Source organism: Strix uralensis, chromosome 9, assembly GCF_047716275.1.
Source record: "Strix uralensis isolate ZFMK-TIS-50842 chromosome 9, bStrUra1, whole genome shotgun sequence".
In the NCBI taxonomy this organism is placed as follows: Eukaryota; Metazoa; Chordata; class Aves; order Strigiformes; family Strigidae; genus Strix; species Strix uralensis.
In genome coordinates, this window is record NC_133980.1 from 27,630,297 (window position 1) to 27,649,306 (window position 19,010).

The window sequence follows — 19,010 nt, forward strand, 5'->3', positions numbered from 1 at the left end:
ATGCCGATCTCAGACACCGGTCCTTCTCTTTACTAGCCATATATTAGCCCAGCCAGGAATACTGTTTGGAGCCCTAAAGCCCTGGGGCTTTTTGTAAATCTGATTTCTAACTGAAGCGTTAGGAGCCAAGCACACCGACTTAGTGTCACTGGATGCCTGCCAGGCTGTTCAGTGTTACCACTGCTGCTCACACCTCAATCTCAAATGCAATCTTTTTCCTTTTTTTTTTTTCCTCCCTTGTGTAATAGTCGAAACCTCTTTTAGAAAAAGTGGTTCCATAGAAAGAATATTGCTCTGCTTCAGGGGTAGATCTTTTATCTGTCACGGACCTCTCTGGGACCTTTCATTCACAGCTGTGGCACAACCGGAGATCCAATTTTTGGGGCTCTTTCCCCCACAGGAGGTCTGGGCTTCCTGCATCAATTCAGACAGAAATTTAACCACAAAGCACAAAAAGCTTTACTGACTTATTCTTTATACACACAGGCAATGCAAGTTTTAACCACAGAACTATTAGCATTACTTCATTTAGAATATTACAGCCAAAGCATAAGAAGTTTACAGAGGATATGAACGCTCTGGTTGACCATTTTAATGGTTTTACTGTTCGTTTTCCTACTAGCACACTGCACAGGGATGAGAGTCACGAGCGAATCCCTCCGGCTCTGTATTGTCTTGTGCAGGGAAGGTGAAGAAGAGCACGCCTGTGACTCGGCCTGCACTTCTGTGGGCCAGCCTGCGCTTCCCCTCACAGTCCCTACGTGCTGGAGACAAATAGCCTTTTCTCCTGTGACAAAATGTCAGTGGTTGTACGCACTAGAACAAATTCACCTGTCATGGAAGTCTGGAAACACCAACATTGCTACATCAGCTGTGAATTTAAACAGTAGAGAGAGGACCTGGCCACTATGCTAGAACACCACAGAGTTGAAATACGTTACTTTCACGTGGTCACGTATCCAGAATCAGACAGCAAAACCGCAATTCATTTAATGGAAGAATCCACAATCTCCTGATAATCTTGCCTTCCTAAATTCTTCCAGGACAGTTTATAACATGCAAGGAAAAAAACACTAACCAAAATAACCGCTCCCCCGACAAGATCATAAGCACCTGGGAAGATCCGCAACACGACAAGCTGCAGGACCATGGCGATCACTATCTCCAGGTGCTGTACGGTGCTGACCAAAGCGGGGTGGAACTTGCTCAGGGCGTAGTAGACCCCCAGGAAGGCTGCGGTGGAGCACAGGCAGATGGCAAGGAGATAGCTCCAGGTTTCTCCATCCAGTGGGACGATGGGCTCTTGAAGTAAGAACATGGTGGATGCTCCCCACGCTGTTCCTGTCCAGCTGAAGGTGAACAGTGCTGTCCACATGCTGACGTTATCTTTGATTGACCTGTAGACGATCATGGAGAGCGCAGTGGTCAAACCCGCCATAACGGTCATGGTGTAGCCAAAAGCTTCCTTCCAGGTGCTCAGCAGAGAGTTTTCCTCCTTAATAATGTTGGGGATCATGACCAGACAAACGCCAAACACGCTGCCAACTACAGTAATTATGTCTATGTAAGCCATTCCTTCATCTATGAGTAAAAAAGCCAAAATGGCACTGAACACTGTAGTGGTAGCCCTCCACATAATGGTCCCATTGCTGGGGGGAACTATTGAGAAGGAGGTATAAGCACAGGTAATAGAGATAACATTGCAGACCCCATAGAAGAAGAGCCGGAGTCTGTAGCCTTTGGGGCCAAAGGGAGGCTCGTGGTAATAACACACCACAGTAATGGACAGCACCTGTAAGACTGAACGGATGAAAATTAACTCTAGGGATGGCACTTTGGAACGATCCGAAATTAATCTTGTAATTAGAGCCACACATCCGTGAGCCACGGCAGATGCAAAAAGGACTACCCATGTTTTCCTTGACTGCAGTATATTTCTTTCAGGAAAATGCTGGGATTGCCCGATCTCATCGGGTTTTGGCAGTTGTGATGGCTGAAGCTTGGTGTCTGTTGCACCAAAAAAGGTCCTTTCTCTCTTTTTCCCATCATTCAGTAGTCTTTTCTTAGGGTTATCCTCCATAAATACTCCAGTATCTTCATTAACATCCTCATATCCCTCTTCTCCTGGCTGGGGATAATGAGAAGTATATTTCACTGTTACTGTGTTGGGATGAATTTTCACTCGCTTTTTGACTGGGTATTTTTGGGAAGACGTATCCATTTCCTCAGAGAAACGCCCGGGTCTTAACAAAAAAATGGAGATGCACTGTTATTTTTTCCTTTAATGAATAGCGAAAGATTCATTATTATGTAACTGCTGCTAGTGTTTACAAGCTATATTTGTCAACCAAGTCTTAAGTACTAGTAGATTGTTCTTGGTTTTGCTTTAATTTTCTGGTGAGTTACTGCTAAATACCTTCGATAGGCCATTTGGATCTGCTTAAAAACTAACCATGGAACTTCATTTTAGTCACTAGTTTTTAAAAAATGACATATATTCTCGTTACGTATAGTACGTACAATGCATTCTAGTATATTATTCTAATGAGAAAGTTCTCTTGCTAAGCTTTTTGGACAGTAAATACCCTGTAATTATGAATTACACTTATTGTTAATTGCTCGCTCATTATGGAAGAAATTTGGCTGGAGGAGATGATCGCCTTCTTTCTAGACAGAGAACAACACAGGGAAATAGGGAGTATCCCTGAGCACGTCAGCGTAGTTATCATATGAATAAACAACACATTTCTGAACAATACTTTGTCAGTGTTAAAAGTTCTTTCTCCTTTTAACTTTATTTCCAGTGATTGATTTTGCAACAGATTTGTTCTGCAAATCTGATTTTTTTTTTTTAATTGGGGAAAATTTAGAAGGGCCGATTGAGACTACTAACCAGACCTTCCTGCGGCAGACATTTAAAAACCACAGCGACAAAAGCACCACCCTTCTGTCTCCTATTGAAGGTCCCTTTCACACTACACAGGCAGTGTGACCTCTCCCCTCGGTGCCCTTAATTTGTGCACACCACGACACGCAGCAACACACGTGGCATTGCGTGTGTCACAACGGCAGCATCCGCCTCCCAAACCATGCAAGCAATCCCTTCACACACCCGGCCTTCACCGGCACAAATCCTGCTCGGTCTTTGCTGTCCGCTGAGTGTGCCATTGCTGTCCCCAAGCCCAGTGTGACACCACTGGGCCAGTGTAATTCAGTGACGGGGAGGCATTGAGATTGTTTTTGCAGCGGCCTCCACCATCTGCGCAAAGAGCCCTTCCAAATGAAGTGGCAGCAAAAGAAATGTAACCTTCCCTGCCTTCTATTCATCCCAGCAAATAAACACAGGCAGACCTTACCTGTGACTGAGAGATTTAATCCCAAACCAGAAGGGGAAAAGACCTCTTAGTCCTCTACATCTTTGTCTGGGTGTCTAAACAGAAACAGCAGATGCTCCCAAATACCAAATAGGAAAGGTTACGTTCATCTCAGCACAGAAAGTAATACCCAAGGGTGGCATGAAACATTCTGCTTGTTTTTCAAGTTGAAAACTTGAGAAGCCCTAGCATGCCTTTGAGGCCATGCTCCTTGGGAACTGGCAACTCTGGTGCATCATTATGAACAAACCACCACCACAAAACCTGAAAAACTTTTGATGGAGAGAAAGCAATCGGTGTCATCTTGCCAAAACCGCTCCTCAGCCATCTCACAGAACTACTGATGGAACTAATCCAAAGAACACGTGATGCTTTTGTGAGCTTAATGACAAGAAAATTCACCATCCTGTGCCTGCTGTCCTGCCTCACCAGCACTGCAGAGGAAAGGATGCCCAGGAAGACCAATCCTCTGGATCCAGGCATCCATCCCCAGGAGCTGAGCCCAGCCCTGCAGGCTGCAGCAGTCTGGCCTCAGTGGTGTCAGCAGGGGACAGGGACAGACAGCCTCGCAAGCCTTGGCACCAGGGAGTACCGAATCACTGGAGCACATGGGTCCTGAAGGTGCAACACCACAGCCGAGTGGACAATCGGACTGAACAGTTTGTCAGGGAGACCACAGATCAAAACGCAATGCAAAAGCTCTATGCAGAAACACTTTAAAAATATCATGGCCAGGTTCAGACTGTGACAGCCAAGCACTGCCTGTGTGTCCTGGCAAAAATAATTTACTTAAGAATGGGACATTCTTCCGTTTTCCTCAGGGGCTGAGTGTTTATTGAACGCCCTGCGACACCCAAGCTAAGCTGTGGTCTGCTTCTTGCAGGCAGAGCGACTCCCTGCTAGGGATGGCCATGAGTGGGAGCGGGGCAGGCACCGAGCCCCAGCGCTGGAGGAAGGCAGCAGCGCCGGTTTGTAAGCAAGGAGGTATCCAGGGGCACCACCTTACCCTCGCTTCGGCAGACCCAGCTCCCAGCCCTGCCACACCTCACTGAAGCAGAGACCGGCAGATGTTAGAGGGTCTGTGGAGAAGAAACACCCTTGTCTATGCAGGAGGCCATGTGCTAGCACTCCTGCTCACGTTTCTGCTGCCAACCCATCTTCAGCAGAGCTCAGATGAAAAAACAAAGCTGAAAAAACAAAGAGTACTCCAGAGTGCCCATTAATGTACAGCTTAAAACCTGCAAGAGACTTGAAAAGAAACAGCTGAAATGCCAAGGAGAGTAAAAAAAGAGGGTAAGAGGTGTTACAGCTGCACTAGTGGGCAGCTCAAACAACCCATCATTTATTTAAAAACACCCCTACCAGAAATCTATCCCAGTCTCACCTGCTACTTGCACTTTTTCTTCAGGTAGGTTGTTAATTTCAGAGTCTTTTAATATGCAAATGCAAAATGCACTGAATGAGTCCAGGAAGGCAGGGATTTTCACCAGCACAGCCTTTCTTATCTAGCATTTTCACTGTATTATAAATTCACAATTCTGCCTTGCCGTCCCCACATCTCAAAAAAAAAAAAAAAAAAGGATGATCTTGATTTAAGGCACAATATATGAATCAGGAAAGAAATAAGTGGGAGGAAAAGACAAAAGGTGCACAACAGGCATCATTATTAGAGCGACAGTGGAGCTAGCTTGCATAAAGTCAGTCACTTCATTAAGAAAGAGCTGAGTACATGCTGCAACTATTGGTTCATGAAAAGAAAACCAAAACAACTCATTTTTTACCATTAACATACAACGGTAACTTTCTTGCTTCCTGAGCTTAGATTACATTTTCTCCCAACAAATATAGAAAAGGGTATAGAAAAAGAGACAAAATGCAGTTGCAGATTTAACAGTGGACCTGCGTAATGTATTCAGAGATCTCTCTGGAGGAAAACAATAGATCATGAGCACGTAGCTCAAAATGGCTGTCCTATACAGACGCCGTATTCCCTCCAGTATTCTTCAGCACTAAGAACACTAACAGTTGGAAGGTCTGGCAAGTGGAAGGACAAACACATGAGAAATGCGAAAGGCAGGAGATGAGAAGTAACAAAGATCAAAAAATAACAGGATTGCTTAAACCAAAATTTAATTTTCTCTACTAAATATCGAGTATATGACAAATGTTATGTCGACGCTCACGCAGTGCATTTATTTGTACCCTTTGGTGACCCTGCTTTTCTTAACCAGTGACAATTGCAGTGGAGACTGAGATCAGTGCCTATCTCAAATCCGTTATGTTTGTCCCAGACACAAATTTAAAATAAATGGGAATCAGTGCAGCTGACAGAAGTAGCACAACTTGCTACTTCTCTTTCTGCTAGTGCCTTTTGTGGCGATCACATGAGGTTTTTATTTTTCTTCCTATCTGGAATAATAAAATGGTTTATTTGTATTTTCTGTGAAAAACATAATTTGATTTTGAATCATTTAATACAAGCTGAAGATTAAGCACTATGCAAAATTCTCATGTATCAAAACAAACATTCTCAATTCCAACAACAAGCTGGGACACTCATTTAAATCACCAGCTCATGGAAATCACCGACTGCCCAGGTATGAACCCCTTTTCCCAGGGGTGAACAAATAATCACAATGATTCAATAAATCTCACGAATCATTAACAGAATACACACCACGATGTCTTTTAAAAGAAAAAAACCACAACACATTTCCCCCCCGCTTCTCTCCCCCAATCACTACACATGTTGATCAGCAAGATAGAAATAGGTGATCATATGCCATGACTACCAGGGGGTGGGAGACTGAGCTTCCTTCTCGCCGTGCCTGAAGGAATTAAGATTTGGAGATCTGACTGGTGATTCTAACCATCAATGTCAATAAACTCACAGAAAAATACTCTCATCTTCTGCCAGATTTGGTTAAAATCAGCCAGCTGACTGAAATGCTATTGTGAAAGATTTGCAGACATGGAAATTGCAGTTGTATATAAGTCAAAAACAAGAAGTCAGCTATTGCCACGCTCTGAAAGGCGGGCCTTGGAGGGATGTTTCTTTGCCTCCTCTGTGGAAAATCCCCCGAACCCTGACCACTGAGACTACCAGAGGGCTGTAAGCCATCTCTGTAGCATCGCTACAGAATAACACTCTTCCCCTGAATGTTATAGGTACAAGAGACCCGCTGCATCCCTACACACCCATTATCTGGCTGAACCCGAACCACCTTCACTAAGCACTTCTGTGCACAGTGCACTGACCTCTCACCAGGTGGGTTTTTCCTTCAATTCCTCATCAGGTGCAGGAAAATCTCCCAAACTCCTATTCAGCACCCTCTCCGTTAAATCACCTTACCCATGCTGCCAATTCTTCAGTGCTTGATAGTTCAGGCAACCGCACGTGCCCAGGGATCTACGCTCATGGGATGTCTGACTAGCGTAACACAACGTGAGCCGAGGCGGAAGGAAAGGCAACATAAGGTGCACAGCAGGCAATTAAATGTTGGTATCACAGAAACAACCTACATTTCTGCTACGCTTCTAAACTATATGATAAGGTCCACGCTGGAAAATCAGAGCACCTTTATCTTTTTAGCCAGATGGTCTGACTATATCAATCAATTTTATTAAAAATATATGCAAAGAGACTTAAGTCTTTATTAACATTTAATGAATAATAAAAGATATTTAAGAAAATTAAAGAGCAATTATATGAAGGGAGTGTTTAGTACTTAAGCACAAGAGCAAACATTATACACAAACCAACCAACCAGTATCCCATGTCTTCAAATTAATCATGTCCAACAGCATCACCTAAGGGAACAGTCAGTAGAGAATTCAGATACAAACCCTACACTTAAGCCCCACCAATTGTCAGTACATTCCTGCCATTTTGCCACCCAAAACCCCGTATTTGTGCTAGTTTACTAAAGCTGCCACATGCAATTTCAGTGGGATTATATGTGACAGCTTTAGTTTCCCTTGCTTTCACTAACCTGTTCTCTTGCTAAGGGCTCCAAACGCGTCCAGTTCCGTGAAAAAAACGCTCTTTTCTAATTTCAGCGTTCGTGTTTGTTGTCTGCTGCAACTACCACCTCTGCAGCAGCAATACTTGCATTAAGTGATACTGGAAGAGCCACTTTGCCTGCAAACTTCCCATTCCACAAACCCTCATCGGAACAAACCCTTTTCGACTGCAATTCTAGGCACGGGGGGGGGGGGGGAAGAACGGAGAATACAGCAACACTTTATACGAAAATAGCTTGGCTAGATCTAAAAAAGCCCTTAAACGGTGTATCACAATGAGGTGAAACGAAGCACAAGAAGGCACGTTCAGGTTTACTAGAACAGATTACAGGTTAAATTTATTTAAAGCTTACTGCTTTTGATCTTCTCCCACCAAAGCGCATGCCGCCTGGGCAGGCAGCGAGCCGGAGCTGCCAGGCGTGCGCAGGGCTGCTCAGGGGGCAGCTGCCTCAGAAACGAGAGACGGGGCTCGGGAGTTTTGCACCGAGGATGGCGCAGGCTGCGACGGCAACTCTGCGGTTTGCAGCACCGGAGAGAGGAGGGTGCCCGGCAGAGAAAGGCGGGCAGCCCCGCGGGAGCACAGCGAGCCGCCTCAGACGGGCCTCACCCCCCGGGGGAGCCGCAGCCCCGCGCGGTGGCCGGGCCGGGCGGGAGGCGGCCGAGGGGCGGCTGCTGATGGGGCTCCTGCCCCGCCAGGCCCTTCCCTCGCCGCCGGCTCCGCAGCCCCCCGCGGTGCGGGACTCGCCCGCTCCCGCTCCGAAACACTTACCGCTGCCGAAACACCCGCCCGGCGCCGCCGCCTCAGGCCGCCGCGCCCTCAGCGGCCGCTCCCATGCCGGGAGGCCCCCGGCCCCCCCCCCCTCAACCCACGGGCCGCATCGCCGCGACCCCGGCCCAGCCGAGCCGCCGAGGAGAGGCCGGCCCCCCCCCAGCGCCCAGGCGGGCGCTCCAGCCCCGCCACCGGCTGGGCGGGCGCTGCGCTCCGGTCCGCCCCGCCCCGGGGTCGCGCCCCCGCCACCTCATGGATCCCGAGGCCGCCCGCCCCGCCCGGCCCCTCCCACGCTCTGTCGCGACAGCCGCCCGCCGCAGCGCGTGCCTCCCCCCCCCCCGCCGGTTTCCTGTCCCCCGGGCGATGCCCCGCCCCCGCCGCAGCGGCGCTACCGGCCGCCTTCCGCCCCGCGGGGGCAGCGCGGCGCATGCGCGGCGTTTTCGCGCGAAAGACGTTTGCGGCGCCCGCGTGCCGGGCGGGGCCGCCTCGACCCGCGGCGCCCCCCGCTCCCTCCCCCCCCCCACCTCCCCGCCCCTTTCCGTGCGCGGCGGCGGCGGGCGGGCAGTGGCGGCGCGCGGGCGCCAGGGGGCGCTGGGGGTCCGGCGCGCGGCGGCGGCTGCGCCATTGGCGGGTCGGAAATGCCGCCAGATGGCGGTTTAGGATTGCGGCTCCGGTGAGCGCGGCCCCCGCCAGCGCCGCCGCCCCGGCCCCGGCCCGCACCCGCCCGGACCCCGCGCGCCAGCCGCTCCGCAGGCTCCCGGGGTGCCGCCCGGCCCGGCGCGGCGCGGCCCGAGGTGAGCGGGGCGCGGGGGAGGGAGGGCGCTGAGGCGCCGATCCAAGATGGAGGCGCGAGGGGCGGGGGCAGCGGGCCGGGGCCGCTCGCTCGCTCGCTCGGTCTCCGCGGCGGCCGGGCCGGGAGCGGGCGCTGCCCGTGCGAGGAGAGAGGAGAAGGGGAGGGGAGGGAAGAGGAGGCGGCGCGGGGCGGGGCGGCTCCTGCCGGAGCAACGGGTCCCCCGGGCGCGGCGCTCTTCGCCGCCATCTCATTGTCCCCGCCGGGGCTGCCGGGGGCGCCGGGCCGAGCTCGGCGGCCTCTCCCGCTGCCGGGCCTGCGCCCCAGCTCCGGGCGGCGGCGGCGCTCCCGCTGCGCGGCCCAGGGCCGCGGGGGCGGGGGCGGCCCGGGCGGCGGCGGGGGATGCTCGGGCGGAGCGGGGGTGGCGCTTCCGCCGCGCGGGGCACGGCGGCGGCGGCGGCGGCCCCCGGCCGGCCCCGGCCCCGGCGGCGGAGTTGGTGCCGCGGCCGCGGGGAGGGAAAGTTGCGGGAGCCGGTGGGCGGCCCGGTTCGGCTCGGCCCGGCCCGGCCCGGGCGCCTGGGCCCGGCGCGGGGGAGGGCGGCGGGAGCGCCCGGGCCGCCCCAGCGCCGCCGGCGTCTGGCTGGCGTCCAGGGGGGACAGGCGGGGTTGGGGACACACGCACACACACACAACCCGGAGGGGGGGGCTGGGGGGGGGGGCTGGGGGGCTGCAGCCCCGGCGCTGGGGACCCGCCGCTCCTGTTGCTTGTCCCCGAGTTGTGAGCGCGGTGGCAGCGGGGCTCGGGGATGGCGGTGGGGCGGGCAGCCCGCCTGGCCTGGGGGCGAGAGGCCGCTCCTCGGCCGGCGAAGCGGGGACGGCCCCGTGCCCTGGAGCGGTGGCGTTTCCCTGCCCCTCGGGGTGGGAGAAGCAGCGTGCTGAGCCCGGGGGGGCTGGCGAGTGGGTTGGCCCGTCTGGTGGCACCGGAGCTGGGAGCCGCGGCTCCCGGGGGAAGCCAAGCGTAGGCAGTGCCCTCTGACCGGTACTGGGAGGTGGGAAGAGGCAGGAACACCCAGCCGGGGTCCTGAGCTGTTGGACAGCAAAAATAACAAGGGTCCTGCTTGGTAGGAAGACTTCTGTGATGGGTGCTGGCCGCTTGGTGACTGGCCTACGCTGGGAAGTGGTGGTGGGCAGCCACCCTTTGCTTCCCATGTGTTCCTGGGGTGGAGCGGGGAGTGTGAGCGGTAGTTGGGATGAAGTGTGACTTCGGAGAAAGAAGATAGTAGTCGTAGCCATAGAGCAACTTACAGGGATGTGACTGTCAATATCGATGTCAAAAAACTTACTTTCTGATAAGACAGTGTGAGTTTAATTAAACAAAATCGAGCTGCTTTATAAGTATTGATGATTTCAGTTGGGTTCTACACAGTTCTGTGGTATGTGTAGCTCTGTTGAGTTAGTCTAGTAGTAGCGTTTGTTAAGTTGTTGGGGAACGAAAAGCCTTCTGCAGATCACACCACTAACACAACTGTTCTGAAATTGCGTTAGGTGGGATGGATGACGTTACTGTCTGGATTCAGGCGTCTTAAGACTCACTTTTCCATGTTACTACACTAGTGATAGGGGTGGTACGAGGAGAGAAGGATTGGTCCAGATTCTCTGGATCCAAAGCAGTTTTGCTGTGTCTAGTGAGGTTCTTTTGTTCATCTGGAGATAGCAAGGTCGTTCGATGAGCATTTCTACAGTGTAATCCATAAGTCCATGAAAAAATCACTGGACCACAAGGCAGGTTGTCTGTCAAAAGGTGTCCTGACTATAGGAAGAAGTTCTTGCTTTTATGGAGGTAGAGGCCAGTTTATTCTTTCTTTCTTTGTGACTCAACTGTGATGAATTTTTGGTGCACAGCCTGAGAAAATACACGTAGTAGGTGCAGAGGTTTTTGAAATGGCAAGCCAACCCGTGATGCAGCAGGATTTCCTGGTGAGCGGGAACAGAGGGGCTAACTCCAGGGTTATGATTAATCTGAGAGGATGTAATTTTTACTGGCTGCTCAACACAGAGAGTTCAGTTGGAATTCTTGGTTGCTACTGCTGATGGACACGCTTGTGCATTTACAGCAGTTGGAGGCGGGGTGGAAAATGCTACTTTTCTGCAGCTGAATGAACAGTTAGTGCCAGTTCTGGAGGTTCAGAGCACCTCCTCTACAACCCTTGTATCTGAGGACCGGAGCACGTGGTAGTTGGCAGCTCACGGTTGCTGGTGGTTCCTAACATTTTACAAACATGCTGGCGTTGATAAGTTCATTCTGAGAGACAGCATTTGTGGCTGAACATCCACACATGATATGCTGTGGAGGGAAGTTGAGGGCAGCTGAAACCCTGATATTAGAGCTTTGTGACTGGGGTCTCCAAGCTTTTCAGCTGTTGTCTCTGTCTGTAGCCTGCCCTTCGTATTGTGCAGATTTTTATGTGACACTGAAACGGCAGTGCACCTTTTGATAGTTGAGAAGGTTTATGAACATTAAATATTTGGATGCATTGACAAAATGAGTTACTTGGGATGTTTGGAAACTCAACAGCTGTCTATTTTTGATTTGAAAGAACCCTTTCCTGAAGAAGAACATGTACCTCAAGTTTGCACTGGTGACTTTGGATTCTCTCCTTTCTTTCCCCTTGTTGCAAAGACTCGCTCTGATACAAGGTGGCTAAATATTGGTATTTTAAATATCATTTTAGTAGGCAAGTGAGCCCATAGAAGGGTAAGGATGCAGTGGGAGAGAAATGCTTAATTGTGATGGTTTTCTACAAAAAGTTCTTTTACTGGGATAAGAACATGTCTTTATCGTAACATTTGTAAATTATTTTCTGGTAAAATGCACAAAAGAGTCAAACACCCTGCTGAAAACTTGCTAGCTCTGTCGTTAACACAAGGTGTACTGAAAGCAGTGACCTTGTCATCCACTTAAGTTGTGTGGGAATGTTAAAGACTCAGTTTGGATGCAGTGCTATTGAATGGGTGGTTGGCCTCTTGGAGCTCTGGCTCTCCCCATTCCGCACCTTGAAGTGCCCACGTGTTCGGGTGGGGCTCTGGCTTCTGGTGCTTGGAGTCAAAACCAGAAGGTGATGCTGAAATCTGACGCTGAGATAAGGATGTGCCATATCTAAATCTCACGTACTGGCTTCAGGACTCAAAATGCCAACCAAAATGCGTAAGATAATTCATGCTTTTTAAAAAAGTTTTGGGGGGTTACTTGTAGTCAGTCAAATTTGTCACGTGGAGCTCTGAAACTCTCACTGCAGATTGTCATCTCCTATTGCTTGCAGTGCCACTGTGTTTGCTCATTTGGCTAAAATTAGAAAGGAGTAGAGTTGGTTTTCTTGGAAGAGAAAGAGAAACCCTACAAAGTTTGAGTTCACTAGCAGATAATTGTTTTGTCACTTCTATCCAGGAGATCTAGAGATATGCTTTATTAGCAATATTTTGCTTTTCCAAACTAATTTAACTTTGTTGGTTTGGGTGCTGAATATGTGATCAGACTACAAAGACATATTTCTTTGTTCCCCTAGAAAATAAGGGGTTGAGAGAACATTATTATGACCCTGTGTAGCAACTTTTCGGTCTGAAAATATGCTTCCAAAAACTGGTGTTGTTTTGGGAAGGTCCATGCTATTATTTTTTTTTTTAGGGTAGACACCACTTTCAGCTGGCTGAAAGAGCTGAAGAGAAGGAGCTGCAGAGGGAATCTTCTCCTTAGTTCTGATTTTGTAGCTACTTGCTAATTTCCAACATGTCCCGTTAAACATCTGAATGTAGGTAATGACTTTGCTGCTTGACAATTTGTGTGTATCGTTCGGGAGAGAATACCCACTAACTCAGGTCCTTTTGTGAACATTAGAAGGAACTATATTCCTGGTTTTGATAGTTTTGCAACGTTTCCTCGTTTGCATCTCTGCAAGTATTTTAGTGTTTTGGAAAATGCTTTTTAATAACGACAGTATGCTTGAGATAGCAGGATGCCTTGGGCAATAGATTCATCAGGGTATCTTTACTGAGGCCAAACTGTATCGTGTGTATCCTGTTTTGAACTGTAGGTTCAATGTAAACTTGATAAATTTGGTAATTCTGCTTTCATATTACGCAACCTCAAAGCCATCTTATTTTGGAAGAAAATGCCCATTTATAAATACAGGTAATTCCATATTTGGTACAAATGGTGCAAAGAGAAGATTTTTCATCCCTTCAGGCATCCAGCTTTGATACATGCTGCTCTCTACGTACCCAAAGATGGAGAGTGCTCTCTAGCCACGAGCTGCCAAACGCTTGTTCCGTGATTATGGTACCTAGAGTTGGATTTGTAGTCTTCTGTCTTAAAACACGCAAAAAGGCATGGGTTGCATGACGTCGTTTGATGGGGCAGGCCTCTCAGCCACAGTTGCCAGCATTATTAGACACAAGAGCTTGATGTGGGAGTGTATTCTGAGTTCCAGTCACACAGTTATTAAGTCATTTATTGCAGAATTAAGAGGAAGAGGTTGAATTCTTAAGCCTGTACTCCCTCAACTGAGAGGCAAGTTGTTTCAGGTGGTTCCCAAAAGTAATGTTTTACTAGAAAGCAGCGTGAGGCAACATCCAGCCCACTGTGTTCCTTGCTGTGCAGGATCTCAGCAGAGTATGTGCTATTTATTCTACAAATAAATCCAGTGAGTCTATATTCTTAACTCTCTGTATAGCAGACTTGTATTATATTGGCAGGTTAGCTGAGTGAAAACAGTGTTGACAGATTGTTCAGTTCATAGGAAAAAAATATTTCTTTGTAGAGTTACACAGGAATAGACCTGCATGTAAGAAATGTTTCTAAATGTTAAATATTTTTCTACAATAAAATAATAAAAATCAAAACAATTCATCATGGATACATTTTTTTTCAAATATACTAGAGCACAGCATGTGGTGGTGTTTTTTGAAACAAAAATGACAAGCTGAGAATCTGTTTGCTCTCCCCCACATGAGGGTTTCTCCTTTTTAGGGTTAGAATCCCCAAGGACCAGGAAGATACCAATGTGTTAGTGTTTATAAGTGAAAAATGGAATTCCATTTGCAAATGAGTAACAAATTCCATCTTAAAAGAGTGATAAATACGCCAGTTTTGCATTGTTATTGTCTTAGATCTGTTCACTAGAACCGCAAGAGCTTGTTCCTGCCAGAGGAATTGCACAAGATGGTTGAGCTGATCTGCCAGCCTGCCACAGCTGAGAGAGAAATCTCTTTCTCCACAGCTGCACAGTTCTTCCCTTTCCTTTGTGCTAGTGCTGCTGCTGGCTTGACCTTTCCTTGAGCTAGTTGAATTCCCTACCTGGCAAAAACCATCTGCTTGGGAGGGGTATTTTTCTGCCAGGTGGATGAATTGAATCAGGCCATCAGAGTAAGGTGTTACTAGAGGTGATGCAAGGTCAGTGGCAAGAATATTTTTGGGGAAAAATGGTTCTGGAGATTGAGATCCTTGCTTCTTCAGGTGGGAGATTCAGATTGGCGCAGCTGTGTGCGCTGACCCTGGGTGGCAATGTTCAGCGTGGAGCCCATGGCTGTGTGTGTAAAGTTGGGATTCCTGAGGGTAACTCTTACCTTTACTGATTTCCCTCTGCCAGCTTTGTTGTTTGTAGCCTGTGGTAATTCTTCTGTTCTTTGTGGCTGGTCCTGTCTGCCTTACCATGAATAACTTGGTGTCATCAGCAAATTGTTAGTATTCACCTCCTTTTCCAGATGTAAGAACGTGTCAAAGAATTTGGGCTCCAGCTCATATTCCCATGAGACTTCAGTGGTGGCCTTACTCTATTGTCAGAAATGACCATTTGTTTTGCTCTTTGTTTCCTCTCTTTTAAGCAAATAACCTATCCATGCAGGGCGTTTTATTGCCATGGCAGCTTAATTTCTTTAAGAGCCTTTTGTGAGGAATCTTGTTAAATGTCTCTTGGAAATGAAAGCAGGCTTTATGAAGTAGAGTCCGTCAGTGTGTGGGTAAGGGAGATCTTCTAGAGAACTCCCGTAGGTTTGTGGAACTTGACTTTCCTGTACAAAAATGGGGTTGATTTCCCTAAATGCTGTCGTCTATATAGCTGTCTACTGATCTATCTTCTAGAATAGTTTCTATTAAGTTAGGCTCCCTAGTCTGTAGCATGACAAAGCGTTAGGTGAGAGAGTAAACACAATTATAAATTTGCTGAAGAGTAAGTGCTGCTTCAAAAAGTAGAATTTTTTGAAGGCTGTTTTCTTTGGATTCATTCTTACATGGCTTCTTTAGTGTCTAATAATTTTGTTTTTCCTATAGCCTTACTTTAATAAGACACTGCTTGGGGGAGAGGAGTTAAGAATCTCTCTTCTAAGAAATGAATATTTTTAAAAATGTAGAGGAACTTACATGTTTTGGGATCTCCATTTTCCTCAGTTCAGTGCAACTTGGTCTAAGGACTGACAGTTATCGGTAATGGGAATTGGAGAAAAGGACAGAGAGGAGATGCACACAGAAGACAGTTGTGTTGGACTGTTTCTGTTGGATACTGAGCCTAAAAAAATCCCAGACAAAACAACATGGTTGAAGTGATACTGTAAAACAAATAATATAGTACAGGGAGTACAAGTTACCACTGTAGAGATCATCCTTGCTTACAGAGCTGAAGTTGAAGGGTCTGCCTGCCTTTGACTACCTCCAGACTGTGTTCAGCCATCTGTAACATTTGTGTTCTGCCATATGTAAAGCTCTGAGAGTGAAAATAGAGAATTAAAATGGTAAGGATAGCTACCAATCCTTCTGAAGGACTTCTCTGAAAGACTGCGACGTTTCAGGTACTCTGCCCTTTTAATTACAGATCATAGTTGGTTTATTCTTCATCTCCTTTCTATTCCACAGTGCCAGTGTTTTTCTTCAGCTCTTTGAGGCTTTTTCTGTTTTAGCACTAGCTGATTGTTCTACTTGTATTTACATAAATCAAATAATAATGTCTCCTTTCTCATCCCTCTAAAAAGGGTCAGTATAGTGGGTCAGAAGAAATGGCATAATTTTGTGGGTTTGTGCATACCTCTTGCCTTCCCCAGTCACATGGGTGATTTTTTTCTCTTTAATATGTTTTGTTTCTGTAAGCTCCATTTGAAACTGTTTTCTCTGCCAAAGTGGTAAGATGGAGCTGAAATTTAATTCATGTTTCAAAAATGTTTTAGGGAATTTTTGAATACTAATTTTTATGCTATTATACAAGATGCTGGATGTGTTCAGAACCTGAAGAGGAAGAGACATGTGGAATATTGTACTATTTCATTAAAAATGGCCAATCTGAATTCTGGCAGGGCTGTCCCATTTGCTGAGGTGGAAGAGAGGATGGTACGTTGGATGGCAGCGAGAACTTGAGGTTGGGTGTGATCAAAAAAAAAAAAAAAGTTGGAGCGTACCAAGTGGAGCCCTCAGAGTGGAACGGAAGGAGGGAGACTGCTCTGTACAGTCTGTCCCGTAGCTTGAAGATTTCTTCACACTGCTGTGCTGTTATAAGTGAGCGGGAGAGCACAGACAATGGAGTTAGTCAAATTTCAGGTATAACCTATGCTACTGGCACTGTCAGCAAAGGAATGGAAGCCCTGCTTCTTGCATTTTTCTTAGTGTGTTTCAATATCGAACTGTTATACTTTTTCTCCCCAAAAGAAACCAGAGGAGCTGCTTGCCTTCTGCTTTGGAAAAGGAAGGTTTTTACACACTTCTGTTTCTGTTGACGTGTGTAACTATAGAGCACTGCTGTTACGAGTGAATGCACTGGTGTGTGGTTGTCCTGTGTAAATTCTTACTGCCCGAGGTGGCTGTTGAGTTGTGAATTTCTTGTCTTTGAGTTGAAATGTTTGTTAATGTCACAGCCATTAAAGCTGGTAAAACAAACTCCTTCCATTGGTATGCCTTACTTTTCTGATTTCTAATTACTGTTTGTTGATTTAGAGCATGTTGGTGTCAAGGTAGGAAGTTGAGATGGAAAAGACAAGGGCCTTAGTGAGGAGTAAGAATCGAAGGAAGGAAAGTGTCACATTTTGGGAGACAGAGGGAGAAATTGTCAGTTGTAGCTGCCATTATTTCCTAGGCATTTTGTTCTCCCTAGATAAATGCATTGTTGTGAAACTGCTAAAACTCGGAAGTGTATCCTTCTCAGAACCTTCAGAATATGTAGAGATTTCTGCCAGGAGTTCATCCTTGAGGAGCCTTTTGTAAGAGTGTTGTTGTTCATCAGCATCATTCACAGCATTTGTGCAGAACTTGGAGTCTCTCTCAGTGTAATGCCGGGATATACCACCAGTAATTTCTGTAGTAAATTGAGGTATTGCTAGGGTATGTCACTGACGTAGTTCATTTTATTGAGAAATACACAGCTAAGAATAACCCTTTCACATCTTACTTGCCCATAAATTTTTGGCAGCCAGCTCCTTTGTTGTCTTTCCCTCACATAACTTCCTTGACCTAAAGTCATGCTCTGATAACACCCACATCTAGAGTTTAACTATTCTATCTGCCTCTGTCCTGAAGGCAACGTGTTGCTCCTTTGTAAGTCATGTTTGTATTCAAGCTCATGTCAGAAGTTAATGACTTTCTGTGACAGTAATCACAAAAAGCATTCAGCGTGTGGGGCAATGGGCAGTGATTTGTAGTTCCCCAGTTCAGATCTCTTCACCTACAAGCCTGGTAAATGGCAAGTAGCATCACAGCTAAATGTTCCAAAGTGCCCTTAGATTTATGTATACTGCTTGAATCCTGAGCATATGTACAGGTTCACTATTACTGGCAGAGGCAAGCATGCGACAGGGGAAAGCTTATGGAACTAAGCTATGGTGGAACGGGTACATAATTGGAGAACAGGGGAATGTACAAAAACATTGACTTGCAGCATGCTAGAAGAAATAATTGCATGGTGAGCTCCCCTTGGACCAAATGAGGTGACGGGGTGAATAAACCAGACTGTTCCTGTTGCATGCTGGTGGCAGCTAGTAGAGAAACTGTTGTACAGAGTAAGTACGGCTCCTGCAGCTCCCTGCTTTTCTTTGAAGTAGCATGTTTTATTAAAAAAAACAAACCCTAGCCTTTTTAATCTCTGGTCAAGCTATTGCTAATATTCGTTGCATGTCAGACGCTTTCAGAGATGATTCAAAAGGAGAACGTGTCTCTCGTGGTAGTTAAGAACTGTGCTGTGAGCTCCCGTGGCTGGTGTTACTGGTAGAGTTTCTTGAAATGGAGGCTTAAGTTGAGAAGACAGAAATCTGTGGTGGAGAAAGGAAAGAACGTATTGGTAGAAGGTTAGAAATAATCTGAACATCGTCTTACTATCACCGCAGAAACAAAGACCGAAACTTTTAAGACACATAGAACCGCCTTGTTTGTATTTTTTTCTTAGATGTAAATTCAGGCAGTCAGGGACTTGAGTTGCTGAGGATTTTTTTTTAATTCTAAAAGGGAACTTTGGTTACTACATTGTTATAGATGGCTCAGATGAGAATGCCTGTGGTTGAGATGGGTATTGTTAGGCAGTTAGTCAAATCTTGTTTCCCATAATACATGCCCCTGACAAACAAACCATTCAGACTGGAAATTCCTGTATTAGATTTTTAGCTGCAGACTGATTATTTTTGTTGTGTTCCAACAAAAATTATTCAAATTAGTTCTTGAATATGAGATTAAGGAACTATTTTTGGCCATGGTAAGTACACTTTTTTCCTAAGGATTTCAGTGGGAAGCTCCTCCTGAGTTTTCCTACTTTAGGGTAAAGACTTGTAGTTGACCTGGTCTGTGGCTAAGCTCTGACTTAAGAAAAATCCATGTAGCTTGACCAGTTTATAAGTGTCTGCAAAATAGTAAATGGTAGCTTGGTAGGGATTACAAGATAACGTTTTTTTGGAGTGGATCTGCATTTAGCAGATTTCATTATTGTGCAGATTTTGCGTAAGGAACAGATTGCATGTGCCACATTGAGAGTAACCTACAGTGTATCCTTCCAACTTAGGAAGGACAGGAGTTTGACAGACATCAGTCTGTTACTAT

The 19,010-nt window shown here is 47.1% G+C and overlaps 2 protein-coding genes across 12 annotated transcripts in view; one reads left to right on the plus strand and one right to left on the minus strand.

The window, feature by feature from the left end:
• Positions 1 to 435: 435 nt before the first annotated feature.
• SLC35G2 (solute carrier family 35 member G2) lies at positions 436 to 8,283 on the minus strand. 4 transcript variants are annotated; one of them, XM_074877908.1, is made up of 2 exons: positions 8,167 to 8,283; positions 436 to 2,243 (listed from the first exon to the last, which is right to left on the minus strand). In XM_074877908.1, exon 2 carries the CDS (start codon positions 2,219 to 2,221, stop codon positions 986 to 988), a length of 1,236 nt encoding a protein of 411 aa, XP_074734009.1. In that variant the 5' UTR covers positions 2,222 to 2,243; positions 8,167 to 8,283; the 3' UTR covers positions 436 to 985. The 4 variants fall into 4 exon arrangements, with proteins under 4 accessions (XP_074734009.1, XP_074734013.1, XP_074734012.1 ...); XM_074877912.1 differs by lacking the exon at positions 8,167 to 8,283 and adding an exon at positions 7,751 to 7,764; XM_074877911.1 differs by lacking the exon at positions 8,167 to 8,283 and adding an exon at positions 7,367 to 7,647.
• A 570-nt stretch (positions 8,284 to 8,853) lies between these two features.
• STAG1 (STAG1 cohesin complex component) overlaps positions 8,854 to 19,010 on the plus strand; it is a 203,557-nt gene continuing 193,400 nt past the window's right edge. For 4 of the 8 annotated variants that reach the window (XM_074877914.1, XM_074877925.1, XM_074877926.1 and 1 more), the window contains exon 1: positions 8,854 to 8,960. The gene's annotated coding sequence lies outside the window, so the exon portion shown is untranslated. Of the gene's footprint in view, positions 8,961 to 9,928; positions 12,162 to 12,220; positions 12,767 to 19,010 lie in introns of those variants that run through there. The other 4 variants (XM_074877918.1, XM_074877916.1, XM_074877915.1 and 1 more) reach the window with 4 other exon arrangements.

What these genes read in the sequence shown, in the direction of transcription:
- SLC35G2 (XM_074877908.1), bottom strand. Translation starts at nt 2,221, where the DNA reads ATGGATACGTCTTCCCAAAAATACCCAGTCAAAAAGCGAGTGAAAATT.